This window comes from Pieris rapae, chromosome 5 (assembly GCF_905147795.1).
Source record: "Pieris rapae chromosome 5, ilPieRapa1.1, whole genome shotgun sequence".
Classification (NCBI taxonomy): Eukaryota; Metazoa; Arthropoda; class Insecta; order Lepidoptera; family Pieridae; genus Pieris; species Pieris rapae.
Genome location: NC_059513.1, coordinates 2,139,108 through 2,154,445, shown reverse-complemented (window position 1 = coordinate 2,154,445; position 15,338 = coordinate 2,139,108). Strand labels below are relative to the sequence as shown.

General features: G+C 33.9%; 1 protein-coding gene across 3 annotated transcripts in view; it reads right to left on the bottom strand.

The window, feature by feature from the left end:
- LOC110996338 (protein 4.1 homolog) overlaps positions 1-15,338 on the bottom strand; it is a 53,233-nt gene that overhangs the window by 17,380 nt on the left and 20,515 nt on the right. For all 3 annotated transcript variants that reach the window (XM_022263957.2, XM_022263958.2, XM_022263959.2), the window contains exons 2-7: positions 4,138-4,297; positions 3,258-3,405; positions 2,794-2,910; positions 1,955-2,138; positions 1,322-1,474; positions 676-861 (exon numbers count right to left, since the gene is read on the bottom strand). In XM_022263957.2, coding sequence (XP_022119649.2) covers positions 676-861; positions 1,322-1,474; positions 1,955-2,138; positions 2,794-2,910; positions 3,258-3,405; positions 4,138-4,275 — 926 coding nt within the window. In that variant the 5' untranslated portion in view covers positions 4,276-4,297. The remainder of the gene's footprint in view (positions 1-675; positions 862-1,321; positions 1,475-1,954; positions 2,139-2,793; positions 2,911-3,257; positions 3,406-4,137; positions 4,298-15,338) is intronic.

Below are 15,338 nucleotides of genomic sequence, written 5' to 3'. Positions count from 1 at the left end.
CGTAGATAGTTAACAATACATTAATAAACGCAAGAAATTAGAATGAACTGAAATTTTTATTTATCTAAATATTCTGTGTTTGTGATTGTAATTGATCTACTATACAGCATGGACAATTACTATTTTGTGTTTTCCAAATAAATATTGCTTGCATAATTTTTTTTTATTTAAGACATGGACGTGGATACCCTTGTGCTAGTATAGGCAAGATACATTTTGGCGTTGCGTAGAGATGTGGGGTCTCTCTGCATCTTCTACCGCATTTACCATGGAGAGTGTTCAGAGGAGTTGTTCGGATTAATACCTGCAGCTGAGTTTCATCATCGGACGTCGAGGCAGAATACAAAATTCCACCCGTATCACCTCGACGTCCGCCGTTCCACAACTGCGCGTTTTTCCAGGCAGTTTTTGCCGCGCACCACCACTTTGTGGAACCAGCTGCCCACTGAAGTATTTCCGAACCAATTCGACTTAGGGTCCTTCAAGAAAAGAGCGTACCAATTCTTAAAAGGCCGGCAACGCACTCGCGAGCCCTCTGGCGTTGAGGGTGTCCATGGGCGGCGGTATCACTTAACATCAGGTGAGCTTCCTGCCCGTTTGCCCCCTGTTCTATAAAAATAAAAAAAAAATACATAAAATTATATAGATACATATATTACGGTTATAATAAATCACCTGAAGAACGTATGATGTTCCACGCAGGTCTTCCACAATTTCTTCGCAGCGCGATGGTTGGCGAGTTTGAAGCCGACGGTAGATTCGAATTGCTCGAACTCGCCCGGACGCAACTTCACATAGAAGTTGTGGCGTTTGTAGCTGATCTTGAGGATTTTCGGCCACGCGAAGCGATTGATACGTAGCCTGTAAATGTTTTTATTAAGTATTTCTATAATCACAGACCTATAAATATGAATCCTACTTATGATAAATAAAAATGTATATTCTTGTATTTTTCTGTACTTTTGTTATTCTACTCATTTCATGTAGAAAACGTGTCACTGTATTTACTTATTATTAATATAATAGAAGGCAAAAATTAACCTGTATATATCTCGCAGTGATGTAGACGATATTTTATTTAAATAACAAGTGAACGAAATGTTTTCCCAAAAATCAATTCAAAATAATTCAATTAAAAATACTAGCAGCCAATTTTGAGGGGCAACTTGAAAGATAACCGATGAGCGAAATGCAAAGATCTAGCCTATTAAATGAAAATTATCAAAGAAACAATGGATTATTATTATAATAGATTTTGTGAATAATTTAATTTTAGTATAGCTGGGTTTCTAGTGAAGTGTTAATCAATATTATTACTCACTTGTCTCTATACACAAGGAGACCGGACGAGCAGACACCCAGGGTAATGTCAACATTCTCAGAATCTTTCGCTGGGTGCAAGTCAACTCCATACATTGCTAACTTCTTTGCGTTCTCCAGGTAGTTCAGCTCGGCTTCGGCTGGGGTTTGACCTCTGTAAATAGTCGTTATTCTTAGACTTCCTGACAGGAATTCTGAATTTAAAATTGGGACCTTTTCCAATAATAAATATATGTCAAAGAAAAACTGTAAATTTTTCAATATAATATTAAAGACAAAAAAAAACACTAAAAATATAATTCAAAGACTAGTAAAAGAAATTATTACAATAAACTGTTATGTTTATTATTTATAACAACAATTGTATAAATATGAATCTTCATTCCAATCAAGTTAAATGTTATAATCAACAGTAAATTCATCCATTTGCAACAGCTGCAGCCGACATCACTTACAGATATTTTTGTTGGTATTTTAAGTGAATAACTTTAATATTAATCTTTACAAATATTCAACTATTGCGTAATCCTTTCAAATATCCAGTCAATTGTAAACACGATTTGTATTGGTTTTTTTAATAATAAAAAACTCATCACACACACAATCAATCATTAATAATTTTACTAAGTCTTACCTGTGTGTTTTATGTAACTCAACGACCTTCTCTTCCAGATCGGGTGTACAGCTGGCAGGTGGAACCAGCTTCAGTTGCTTGCATAGGCCAGCCCCTACCTCGCTATCCTCGTAATCTCCACGCTCGGATTGAAGTAGGTAACTCGCCAGCAGGGCGTGAGTCACCGCAGAACATGGTAGACGGCCTGAGAGACAATCAATCAATCAATCAAAAATCATTTATTCATATAGGTAACATAATGTACACTTATGAACGTCAAAAAAAAGAACATTAAATGATTGTAATTTTACATTTACAGCCAGTTCTCAAATCTAGGGCGAAGAACGGAAGATAAGAACTGGCAATAAACTCTCCGCCACTCATTTTAATCGCCAATTTTTTTTTTACACAATGTTTGTGCCTGGACCTGGACCTGCAACCACTACAGCATGTTCCATATGACATCTTGAGTAATTGACTAAAATAGACATTGAAATGAGTGCGAAGTACGGCAAAATATCAAATGAATTTCAGAATCACACAAATACATGTATACAGTATATAATATATTTTAATATTCCCATTACCAACGAGGACGTGGTTTGACTCTGAGGAAATCTCCATTGAATAATGTTTGTAATACATACTTTTTTGTATTAGTATTGCTAAGGAAGAATTGAAATACAAATACATACTACAATATGCATATGTCATTTCGTTTCCGGCTCGTAGGACCAAACCGTTCTTGGCTGTTTTTATATTTTATTTTCGATTAGGACTATTGTGATTTATCTTCTTTAGGTGATTAAGAATTTAAGTGTTTCGACGTTATAAGCTTATTACATTTAAATAAAACTTACCATCTAACAGATCTTTCCTAATGGCCAGCACTAGTTGATATCTCGTCAACTCCTCTTGTAGTTGTCCCGGCTCTGGTGGGTAGAACTTCACCGTGAAACGCACGTACCACGGCTCATCTGAAATTAATTTCAATATTTAACATATAAAGTAGTAAAGAATCGTAAAAGATTTTTTAAATACTAAATTTCAAAACCTAACCAGATTTGTAACGATAAATGTTGATATGAAAACACCATATCTGGCACTTAAAGGAAGTAGGACCATAGTTCGCACGTATAGAATCTGTGTGCTCAACTATACAAAACAAATTGTTTTGTCGTTCCGGTATATAACATTTAAACAATTTCGGCAGCCTTCTTTGTACTGTGTACGTACATAGTAGTGTCGAGTCGACAAAATAAAATAGATATATTTTATTTTTTGATAGAACAAGACAATATAAGCATAGACTGTCTGAACATACGTTTAAACAACTTGGAGACGCGTTTGTCAAGGTCGACCCATGTCCTGGTGTCACCACGATCTTCATACAGCAGCCCAAAATAGTCTTTCTCCACCAGGTTAAGACTGTCACACACCTTTGATAGGAGGTCGTGTCCGCGGCATTTTCTCTGAAATAAAAAAGTTATAAATTTAATAAACACCAATTTTTAGATGAAATGTTTGTTATTAATTAGTCATATTTGAAATTAGTATTTCTCTCAATCTTATGGTGAGCAGAGTTGGCCTAGTGGCTTCAGCGTGCGACTCTCATACCTGAGGTCGTAGGTTCTATCCCGGGCTGTGCACCAATGGACTTTCTTTCAATGTGCGCATTTAACATTTGCTCGAACAGTGAAGGAAAACATCGTGAGGAAACCGACATCTCTTAGACCCAAAAAGTCGACGACGTGTGTTAGGCACTAGAGGCTGATCACCTACATGCCTATAAGATTTAAAAATGATCATGAAACAGATTTAAAAATCTGAGGCCAAGACCTAAAGAGGTTGTAGCGCTACTGATTTTTTTCTTAACCTTATGGTTACACAAATGTTATATGATGGTTAACTCAAATTTCGACAGAAATTTTCTACATTTACATACTTACTTTTAAAAATTTAATTTGTATTTAAACTCGATTTTTTTTTCTTCATTCAATAAGTAGTTTAAATTCGTAGTCGTAGTCATAGCGAGATGAAACAATCTTTCCTTTAAGGCTAATTATGTTATTACATTCTTGCTCGCTTTAAAATCTGTTAAGGAAGTTAACTGTTACAATACTCGCTTTTAACATTTTAACTTTAATTTTTGCGCTCTACCGATGTGGCAAATATTATGAGTCAGTTCGCTTAAGACAACTTACATCAACTTCGAGCTCCGTGACGGATCCATCTAACATCTCCACTTTGACCCTGGCGAGGTTGCCGGATCGCTTCTTTGGAGACTCCTTCTTCTTCTCCTCCTTGCCATTTTTGCCGTCCTTCGTCACTCCCTCCGGCATTTTGCCACTCTTCTCTCAATACCTGAAATTACAAAAATAAAAGTTAAAATAGTTCGACAATATACCATGCTTGCGTCATACATACACACATATAGAAAATAGTTGAACTCTTAACTTAAAGTATATTCTATCGGGGTCATAGATTAAAAAACAATAAATATTTCAGTTAAAACTGTTTGGGATTAAATAGATATCGTGTGCTTATCAAACACAGGAAGGAAACAAACGTATAAACAGTTTATGTCAGTATGTATATAATAATAAGTCTTTATTCAGACAGAATTTTAATCTAAAACTGTCTTAGTGAGGTGACACCGACAACTCATCTGTTTGCCTAAATTTGGCCAAAGCTTTCTCCATTTCTTTCCACTCTGCTCTGTTCTGAGCATTCCTCGTCCATATTTTTCCAGTTACGGTTTACCTCGATTTTTTTATCTTATTTTTGCGTATAGTTTCGTTCCACCTATCTACACCTGATTATATGACTAGCCCATTTCCATATCAGTCTTGGCATTCTCGTTGTGACGTAATTATCGTGCAGTTTCTTATAATTTTATTACTGAAGTACAAAAGATAGTATAAATGGGTGGGATAACTGGGATATAACTGAGAATTTAGTATAATTATAAAACTAATATGCAAATACACAAGACGTGCCAATACCAGCAAAAATACCGTAAAATCATTACTAAATATGCAATAACACGTTTAAGTTCGAAATTACCATAACATTGCGGTAAATATGATAACCACTTTGCGAATAACTGTATTTTAATGAATTTTGTTAGATAATGATTGGATCGATTCGACACATCGTGAGACCTTATTTCTTTTTCCGTAACATAAAAAATTATTCGTAAAAAGTATGAAAAATTTAAACTCTCGAGTGGAGAGACGTATTAATAAAAAAATATCACAGGATAAGCTTGGATCATAAGGTCTAACCTAAGATTTGAAATCACAATTTAAGTTAAGTGAACCTATAAATCAAATCGTATAAAATATAATAAAAAAATTATAAATACTGGCGTAGACAATAGCTAACGTTTTTTGGTACCTTTTTATATGGCGTAACATTTTGTCGTTATAAAATTATCCCAAAGTTAAGTTTAGCGCAAGAATGGCTGTAGGACTGTAACTTGTTATTAACGTTTTAATATGATTAGAGTTAACAACACAGAATACACTGTATACAAAATATGACTACATTTAGACATCGACACACACACGGAAATATAAATTCAAAGTAAAGATCCACTCGTAATGAATCGGGAATAAAATTATGAGAAAAAAGATCTTGTACGATTAAAAAATTTTTTTTAGATTTTTCGTCAAAGGCAAAGTCAATAATCATTAATTGTTCACATAGGTAACACTTTTTAAAGTATTTTTTTACCATGTTCCACATGACATCTTAAGTAATAAATAATAATAATATAAATTAAAAACAAATATTTATCTTAGATTGTCAAAGATCCTCTATCAGTGAGAGGCATTGTGTTAAGTGATACCGCCGCCCATGGACACTCACATTGCCAGAAGGTTTGCAAGTGCGTTGCCGGCCAATATTAATTTGTTATTAGTTAAACTCAATTTGGTCCATGGTTCACGGTCTTGCCAAATGTTAACCATTGAAACATGAGTCATACTATTAGATGAAAATTTATAGTCCAATAGAGTTTTCAATTTGATGACTCATACGATGGTCTAATGCTCAATAATTGAATCGTCAATTAAAATTCTTGCCAATTGAACCTATTCTAAGTATGTATGAAGTCTATATTTTTATGAAGATATTAAAGTTAATTAGATACAAACATTATTCCCTCTTTCAATTGATATGTAAGCCACACTTGACCACAGCATGAGCTTAACAAAAAAAATCACTCATCTTTTTTTTTCTTACTAGGGTGAAATATAGTGATAAGTCCGTTCCGTCCCTTGTAATTTTTACGTATTGTGTTATTTGTGTTTCTTTTATTAGTCATATAAGTAGGCTACTACTGCAACGAAGTGTGAATAAATAAATAAAAATCTTATAATTATAACTGTTTAGAAATGCGACACGTATTTATCTCATCTACACCGCAACGTATATTTTGCCTATTTTGTTTGGAATATGTAAATATACCATACAACCTGTCATACAATTAAGAGTGGCAGGAAATCTTACCACTTCCGTTCTACCCCCTTGATTTGTCACTTTTTTCTTGACATAAATCCTATTTTGATTTGACTTTAAATATTCTATACCTTCAATTGGCGTAGCATTATAGTAAAGCTTATTCAAACATCCTAAACACTGAGGTATGTCCATCCGTTTGGCCCATTGTCATTCATAGTTCGTCCATACCGAATTGGTATACAATGGTCTGTGTAATTTGGTTAATCAATTCATGCCTTCCTATTTTAAAACCCAGGTTGGTTAACGCCCAAACCCAATATTTAATCCACAATCTCAGTCTGTTTTCAATAAAATCAGACCGTGACAGGCGATCGATCTCCTATCTGTATCCCAATAACCAAACCCTACGAAGACGATGCGACGTTTATTTTGGCGACGGATATTTCCACTTATATTTCATAATCAATATAAGCCAAATAAAGTAAATAAAACCGTACTAATAACATTAAAATATACATATATATATATATATCCTATCTTTTTAAATATTTTAAAAACGGGTGTAAGTTAAAATTGGCATAGTTGATCTGTCATTTTCTTACAAAGGTCTATCCACATACTCCGACCTACCATGGATAGCTTGTATCGACAGATACCTATTACAATCCACAATTTTATCAATATTCGTATTCAGATGTCTATCTCAGATGGTTAAAAATGGATTGAGATAGGTTATTGGCTTTGGGCGTAAAAATTTACATAGAGAATAACAGCTTCTCTTTGCAATCCACAGAGCGAAGTAAAACAATGATATCTCACAATACAGTTTTGTTACAATTGGTTCTACTTAAGCTTAAGTTCTCTGTTATCACAACTGTCAAACATTCTATAATCATGTGACAAATGGAAGAATACTCGCTCAAATCGAATCTAATCCTTAGTGTAACAGCGTATTCAAGTTCGAATATTGTGAAATACACATCATTTTCCATATTTCTAAACGTTTTTTTAATAAGACAAAATAGCACCATTTCGATGACCGCATTGCACACATACATCCGACCTAAATATAGATGCATGGACATTAGGTCATCATCGGGCCATGGCCTAATTGTCGCAATTGGCTGGATTACCACTACATGACCGCTACACCGAAATACTGGAAAATATGGTCAATCGCTACAATCCTTCATGGGACTACAGCATGCCAGAACATCTATCTATATCCCATATACCCCTTATTCAATTAAAAATTTAAAAAACCTGCTTGATGAGAAATGTAAATTTATCCCTGTTTACAATGCAATAAACTTTCAAAGAAGGCACCCTAATAAGACCGAAGACGATCACAAAACGACATGTTATATTTTACTATAACAGTAGCGATACGATAACGACTTTCATTCAAAATCTGACTTTTTGTTTGATACCTATGATTACCCTAAAACTAATGAACACATCACTGTGTCTGCCCCTACCTTCATTACTTCAAACAAATAATATAAATTCCCTCAAATATTAGCGCTCTAGGTACCTTCATCATCCTATTCATACCCAGAGTTGTTTAGAGGTCTGAAGAGGTTTAATGATTTTCCGCACTAAATAACATTTAATATAACTTATCTGTTGCATCGATATGTAGGTTTAGTGATAACATAAAACCTATTAACTGTGCTGGCTCTTTTCCAAGATATACAAGAGATGATTGATACTGGTTCACAGTTTAGTTAACATTTATATTAGATAAATTATTACTGCGATCGTCATCAAAGGGAATATATATTTTATTGAAATACTCCTCATTTATTTAAGATTTCTAAAGCTATATTTACCAGTGTTGTTTACGTAAAATTACATACTAAAACACAATATTGTTTTGCGCAGACCTGCGGTTCAGGAAAGCGAACTTTCTTATTTTGAATCATAACTTTTTTGGGAAGACCTCACCGCAGCTTCGGTCAACTTCTCTCTTTGTCTCTTTTCTAAATGTAAGATTTAAAAACTAGTCTTGTTATTCAATAGATCAAATAAATAAATTAATAAAATATAAGATGACATTTGCATGCCTATTCATATGTGGTGGATTTTTGTAATTTATGTAACTAATTGTAAGACTATTCTAGCAAATAAACGATTTGACTTTGACTTTGACTTGCCACACGGTTGAGAGTCCATTACTCAGGACATTGGGGTACTATCGTTCACCATAAATGAAAAATAATTTTAAACTTATTAGGAAAACGCGCATTGTATACACAAGTACGAATGCACTTCCGAGATCAGTCGAGTGTGAAGCCGTCGACGTCACGCTATTGTTAATGCCCATCATAAAGTTGAACAAGGTGCCATTATTAAACAGATATAATTATTTAAATACAAAATAAATATGCCAAAATTTCAACTATGCTGCTCGTATAAAGTTATGTCTAACAACGATTAATGTAGCTCCTGATAAAAAAATATTACCTGTACATTGATTTGAGTTAAAATATTGAGTAATTTTATATTATAAAATTTGTTCTCACACCTCGATATCATTTTTCTGTCATACGATCTTAAATTATCTATAAGACTCTTGATTCCATACACATTTTTCTTATATACGTTTGAGAAATAAATTAGCCAATGGTGCGTGTTAAGCCTTCTGCGTTTGACACAAGCTGTCTACATTTTGGGCAAGCCCGTATGCTCACTTTTCTTTTATCGTACGAGGTAGAATAAAATGCGCAAATAGACAGAAAGTACATTTAATGTATGTCCAACAGCCGTGGTCAGCATCTACCTCCTCAGGAATGAGAGTATCATGCTTAAGCCTAGCCTTAGTCTCAAAAATATTTCAATTACCGCTCCTACAGTGTTTGACGAATAAACCGATCCTCATACTAAAAGTACGTACGCCAACTCATCACGTAAAATCAAGCGCTGATTATAAAAAAAATAAACGTTTTTCCTCTAGGTTAGCCCGTGATATCATTTGTTCAACTTAAATATAATAATTAAAACATAATGACTCATTTGCACTAATAATAACTATTATAACAGAATCGCACGTTAGCATTACGTCACGCTGCATGGAACCAGGTCAATGGTAATGTTTTAATATTAAAACAATAATTCAATTATAAATAGTTAAGTTTTTATGCGTGCGCAAGAAAGTGAGTCTATATTGCGCCGGGTTATGTTTACCATGGCGCTTGCGATATCGTGTTCGATTCCCGGTCGGAGTACCTACATGGTAAATTTAAATGTAAACGGAAGTGAGAAGCAGACCGTGGTACATCCCCACGTGGGGAAAATTTCTAAGAAAGGATACTGTGAGGTCAGCAATGTATGAAATTACCGGATATTGTTGTACCCATGAAATATGTATAATCCCGTGGTGGATGGTGGATTATATGTATATATATATATATTCAATTAACAAATTGACTTCCTCTTTAGAAGTGTATTGTGGTATCAAAAATCCAACCAACATAGATTATGTGTATCCAGACGAAATTTCAGAGCGTCTGGTCGCAATACATCACACGGTCGAATACTCGGTATGCATTATAATGATTTATTATGTACATAATCTTGACGTTTACAACACTTTAATACCACTGTATCGGCAGTGGAGTTCGATTTTCAAATATAAACTCACATAGTGAGAAAAAAACTGGCAGGCACCGAATTCTCGGCTCGATAAAAAAAAGTTTTTTTTTTCATATCCGTTTTGGCGGAAACGGTTTTATTGGAATTTTAAAGTTTTTAAGTAAGCAGTATTTATAACGAAAAGAACCTCGCTATGGAGAAGTAAAAATTTAATGTTCCCAAGCGTTATTAAAAACATAATCAAAAGGTGTCACTTCCATACACATGTTTTCACATCACACCTCTATTCCGGCGAATACAAAGGGAACCTTGATTAAAAAGCGATGTATGTATAAAACATTAAACCCGCCATGTATATTAAAAAATACTGTGCGTTGAGCATGTAGTCAGAGACAACAGAAAATATAAGCATAATATGTTACGCAAATTACTTCCATTAAATGTGAAAGATGAAACACATAGAATTTATTGAAGCATATTTTTTTCTAAAATTTAAATTTGGAATTAAATAAAACCGGCCAGCCAATTGCGTCTATGGTTGATATGACCCGAAACATTTTATTAGTTTTACAAAATGCATGTTCTCCTAATATGAACGTATTATCTCTAAACAAACAAATGTGCACTTAAATATAGCGCGTTTTTTTTAATTTCGTTACCAGCGTTTATGCATGTAAAAGACACACAAATAAAAAGATATACAAATGCGTAACAACACAGGCGTAATGCCTGTCCCTCAGCCATGGTGTCACTTAGTCTCGTCTCAGTTGACGGATCGATGCACAGACGTCGCCATATTATTTATTCATAGCTTACCGAGCAATACGCTATGGCGACGTCATGTGATATTTTTCACAGAACAAAATACATTAAAACATTTAAAGTATAATATATAATAATAAAGTATAAGAAGTAACCTGCCCAGCACTAGTCCCAGGCCCTTTTATCAACTAGATAATCGCTAACTTTATATTAAGCCTTTTTACACTTTTCTTTAATACATTTCTTAAATTTATTAGGCTGAGATATAAGAGCCTCTGGGATTTTATTACAGAAGGGTATCCGTTAAGAGGGCTTACAAACTACTCATGCTATAATTAACATGCTATTTATACCTATCCTATGCTAAAAATTCGTAATACTTCGTGCCACCTCACGCGAACCGCACCTTAATGACGGTTCAACATGTGATGAATTTTCAGTTTTCCTGGAAAACTGCAGTTTAATTGGTATGTTTATGTAATTAATATAATTTATATATTAAATTCTCGCATGAACAATTTGCTGTTGAATATTTAAATTTCCTGTTTTTATGTAGGAAAAAACTTTGGCGTTTACATTTCAACACGAAACGCAATGAAACCATTCCCTTAGTTATTGTATTTAACAATAGCGTCTACAAGAAAACATATATTTATTTCCAATGCGAGAAAACAACAGCTAATAAGTCATTATCACATTCTTTCCAGTTTCATCCAGTTCATCCAGTTTCGTTTATCATATACGAAATGACAATCTACGCAATACTGAAGGCGATTAACTCTATAATAAAACAAATATTTTTTTCCAAAATCCCGTACAATAAATAATATCTAAAAGGGACTTTAACCGCAAACACCATAAACATGACAATACGACCTTGCGGTTGATTAGTTACTAGCCACACCTCCTCGCTGAAACACACCCAGTTGAGAGGTTATGTAAATTACAGCCTAAAGCTTACGTCTCGTATTTAATATGTAGAAACTGTGTGCCGAAAGTACAAGTAATATTTAGTCGTTAATTATTTTAACCCCCCACATACACACCATCACGTACATACCCACACTTTTACACCATCACACAACACAACCAAATTAGGCTTGGTTAAATAAATTGAATCACAATTAGTTAAATGTATTGAAAACTTTTTGTTTGTTTGTTCCTTTTTCTAAATCTTTTTATAGTAAAATGTATCATGTATTCCATCTTTGGCTATATTTTCAGTGTATTTGTTTGTAATTATATATATATAATTTATGTTAGCTGTAGGATTACGAAACAAATAAATATAATATACACATTATGAATTTATACGAAAACAGAACACGTCTATTTTTTAAATGTAAATTATTGTGTGTCTTGTAAGTTCCCGCTGAAATATGCCATAACGGCAAAACCAAACACAAAAGGCTGAATTTAATATATTAAATTCAGGTTATATTCGTTCTTAATTTTTAAATTTAACGAAATAACGGTTCGTCTACGTGACTTTCTCGTGTACTATTTCATTACATGAAATAATACTGTCAAACTTACGCAACAAAATATTTAAAATACCAACGGACGCAATGAACGACTTTGAGGCTTGCCTTAAACCGTCTATAGAGTTTACTTCTTAGACGGTTTAAAATAAGTCGTTTACGACGGCCCGTTAAAACGACGCTGAACTCACGCATTTCGCCGTTTAACGGAATGTATTGTGAGGTTTTCTTTGTATTCGTTATACAACTAGCGAGAGTGCGGTGAAAGTGTTTGCGGTTAGACTGTGCTTTTTGTAGGGGAATTGCGTTGGTGAAAAACGTCTAAAGACTTTCCTTTTGAGTGTCATTTAAAATAAAAATGAAAATGAGTTTTTGTGAAGAAACAAAATATAAAAAATACACTATTATAGCGGACAATATCTTTTTGGCGGTGTCAGAATAAAACGTGCGAAATTAATCACGTTGTTCATGTAGCACTTAATCTCAGCTCAGAATCTTATTCTTACACCTAAAAATCCACGACATCTGAGACACAGAATGCTATTCTAATAAATTACCAAATTGCTGAACACACATTTAAAGAAAACACTTTTTTACCGGATCGAAGCTATATATGTAGCTTCAGAAGGTTCAGCTTCCAGCTGTAAAGAAAGTTATATTATTGGTCTAGTAAGTTATATTATCTAAATCAATCAATAAAATAGATGCAGCCATCAGACGCCAAGATTTATAAACTATAGAGCCACTAGATCAAAATACAAAGTGCGGAGCTGTCTTATGTCTAGAAAATATTAACATGACTGTCTGACCACTATAGGAAGACAAGGCGTATGACATTTCATATCGAAATAGTAATTTGCACCATAACCACAATAACGCTTTTCATTCTCCATTGATCCCACAATAATAGGTATACCTTTACATAAAATATCATATCTTTGTAAATTTATAAATCATGGAAATGTACCCATCCTTACGTAAACTAAATTTTAGAATTAAAGCTTAAAAAACCTAAGTTAGCAAAGCTCTAGCCTTTCTAATAGCCAGATTCAAAAATATTTCACTAATTGATAGGTATTAGTGAAATATTTTTGAAATCAGTCAGAAAAACAAATTTGGTTGGTCAACGACCGTATATGCTATCAAAAACAACTCTATAGTAAACAAACAACCCTAAATGTAAGCATGGCGACGAACACCCAACCTCCACTCTCCCACCCCCACCCCCATTTCCCGGGAAAACCACCCACTTCCAGCGCAGGATATTGCGTGGTCGTTGCTGATATACACAACTACGATAAAACTTTACACTAATTAGCTTTGCTAGATCAGTTTTATTTGTTTGTCAACCGTCAAAATATATACCATCAACGAATTCAATTTTTTATTTAATCATTTTACAGAATAATATAATCTAAATCATGGTGTTTCATTTGAAACCCACTTTAGTTTTTTGTATGATTTGCTATTAAAGGGTGCCGAGAGTTTTGTTACGCCGGATTTTTCTCTCAGTCTTCTTTGCCGATGAAGGATGTCTACCGATTAAAAGATATCTTATTTTATAATGTATCAATAGCCTTCGATGTTTCTCCTCGATATTCAGGTTTTTGTTACAGCTCCGGTCTGCACGTCATATTGTATTTTGAATATTCATAACAAAACGTTACTGTCCTATTTATAAATGATGTGTTACGTAATTAACACAATAGCTGTCTGTACATAGAATAGTACCGCAATTGAATTGTATTAATTTTCAAATAAACTTAGTTTAACCAGTCGTAAAAATCTATTAAAATAAATGTGAATGGCAAACTACGTCGATTTATTTATTCGTTAAAGACTTTTCAGGGTTTATCAGGAAAATTGGAAAAATATATGCTATATATATTTAATGTAGACGTGCAGCTTTATATGATTATAAACATAGTAGGTTATAAGACACGCACCACAAAAGCTCCGATTTTTCCCTACGCATCGATCAAACACCCCCTCGAATCATCCCTAAGCCTTTGTTCGAACCCCAGAACCTAAATTGGAGTGTCAGTTAATGAGGCCCTCAAACGGGACTGCACTTTTGCAATTCTGAAGTAGTCATTGCCATTTTATTAAGGAATATGGAGGCTGACAGGAACCATAGCTCATGTATATTAAGTATTTAATAAATTAGTTTTGCTCCTCTGCGTATAAAAAATTGTACTTTTACTAAAGATATATAATAATAATAGCCTTTATTCAGATATATTTACATTAAAAAATGCATTTCAATCCTCTTCTAGTGTATCTATGTGCCCTTTTTTGGCAAAGGCCTCCTCAAAATTCTGATTTCTAGCAGTGACATACTTTTCTAGCTAGATTGGTCTTAATTATCACTAAACGTCTAAATTATTAACCTAATGAAAATTTTCTTCAATCGCCCTTAACCCATATCAATAAACAGTATATAAAATGTGGTATTTACAATTTTGTATGACGTATTAATTCCTTGTTAACGCACAAAGAAACGCACAACGTCAAACACAGTATTTAATTGATCTGACCCAGAACCCGGATGACCTATAAACACGAATCCGTAAATCGATACCAGATGCATCCGGCGGCTCCCAACTGACCTGGCACACCTGACACAAAGTTCAATAAACTGTCATGACAGATCATTTAAAACAGCCCAAAGACTTTGTTTATTAAACGAAGTCGCACATAACAAAAAATAAATTATGTAATATTATATATTTATGTCTTCCCACCACGGTTGGTCGCCGCGGGAAGATCAGACCACCATCTAACAAAAAAAAAACATAATATACATACATATATATACACCATTAGATCAGTGATGGGCACAGTACGTCCCGCGGACAAACTCTGGCCCGCGAAAGAGTTTAATCCGCCGAGGTTCCATCGATTCTACTTGTAATGTTATGATTGAATTTAACACACACTTCATTTTATTTTTTAATTCTGGCCCAATTCTTCAATTTCTTTAACTTTGTGGCTCGCCATTAATAAAGTTTGCATACCACTGCACTAGATCAAAACGCTTTTAAACGTCCCTACATAAAAAAATACATACTTCTTCATGTCATCATGGTGAGGAATGTCGA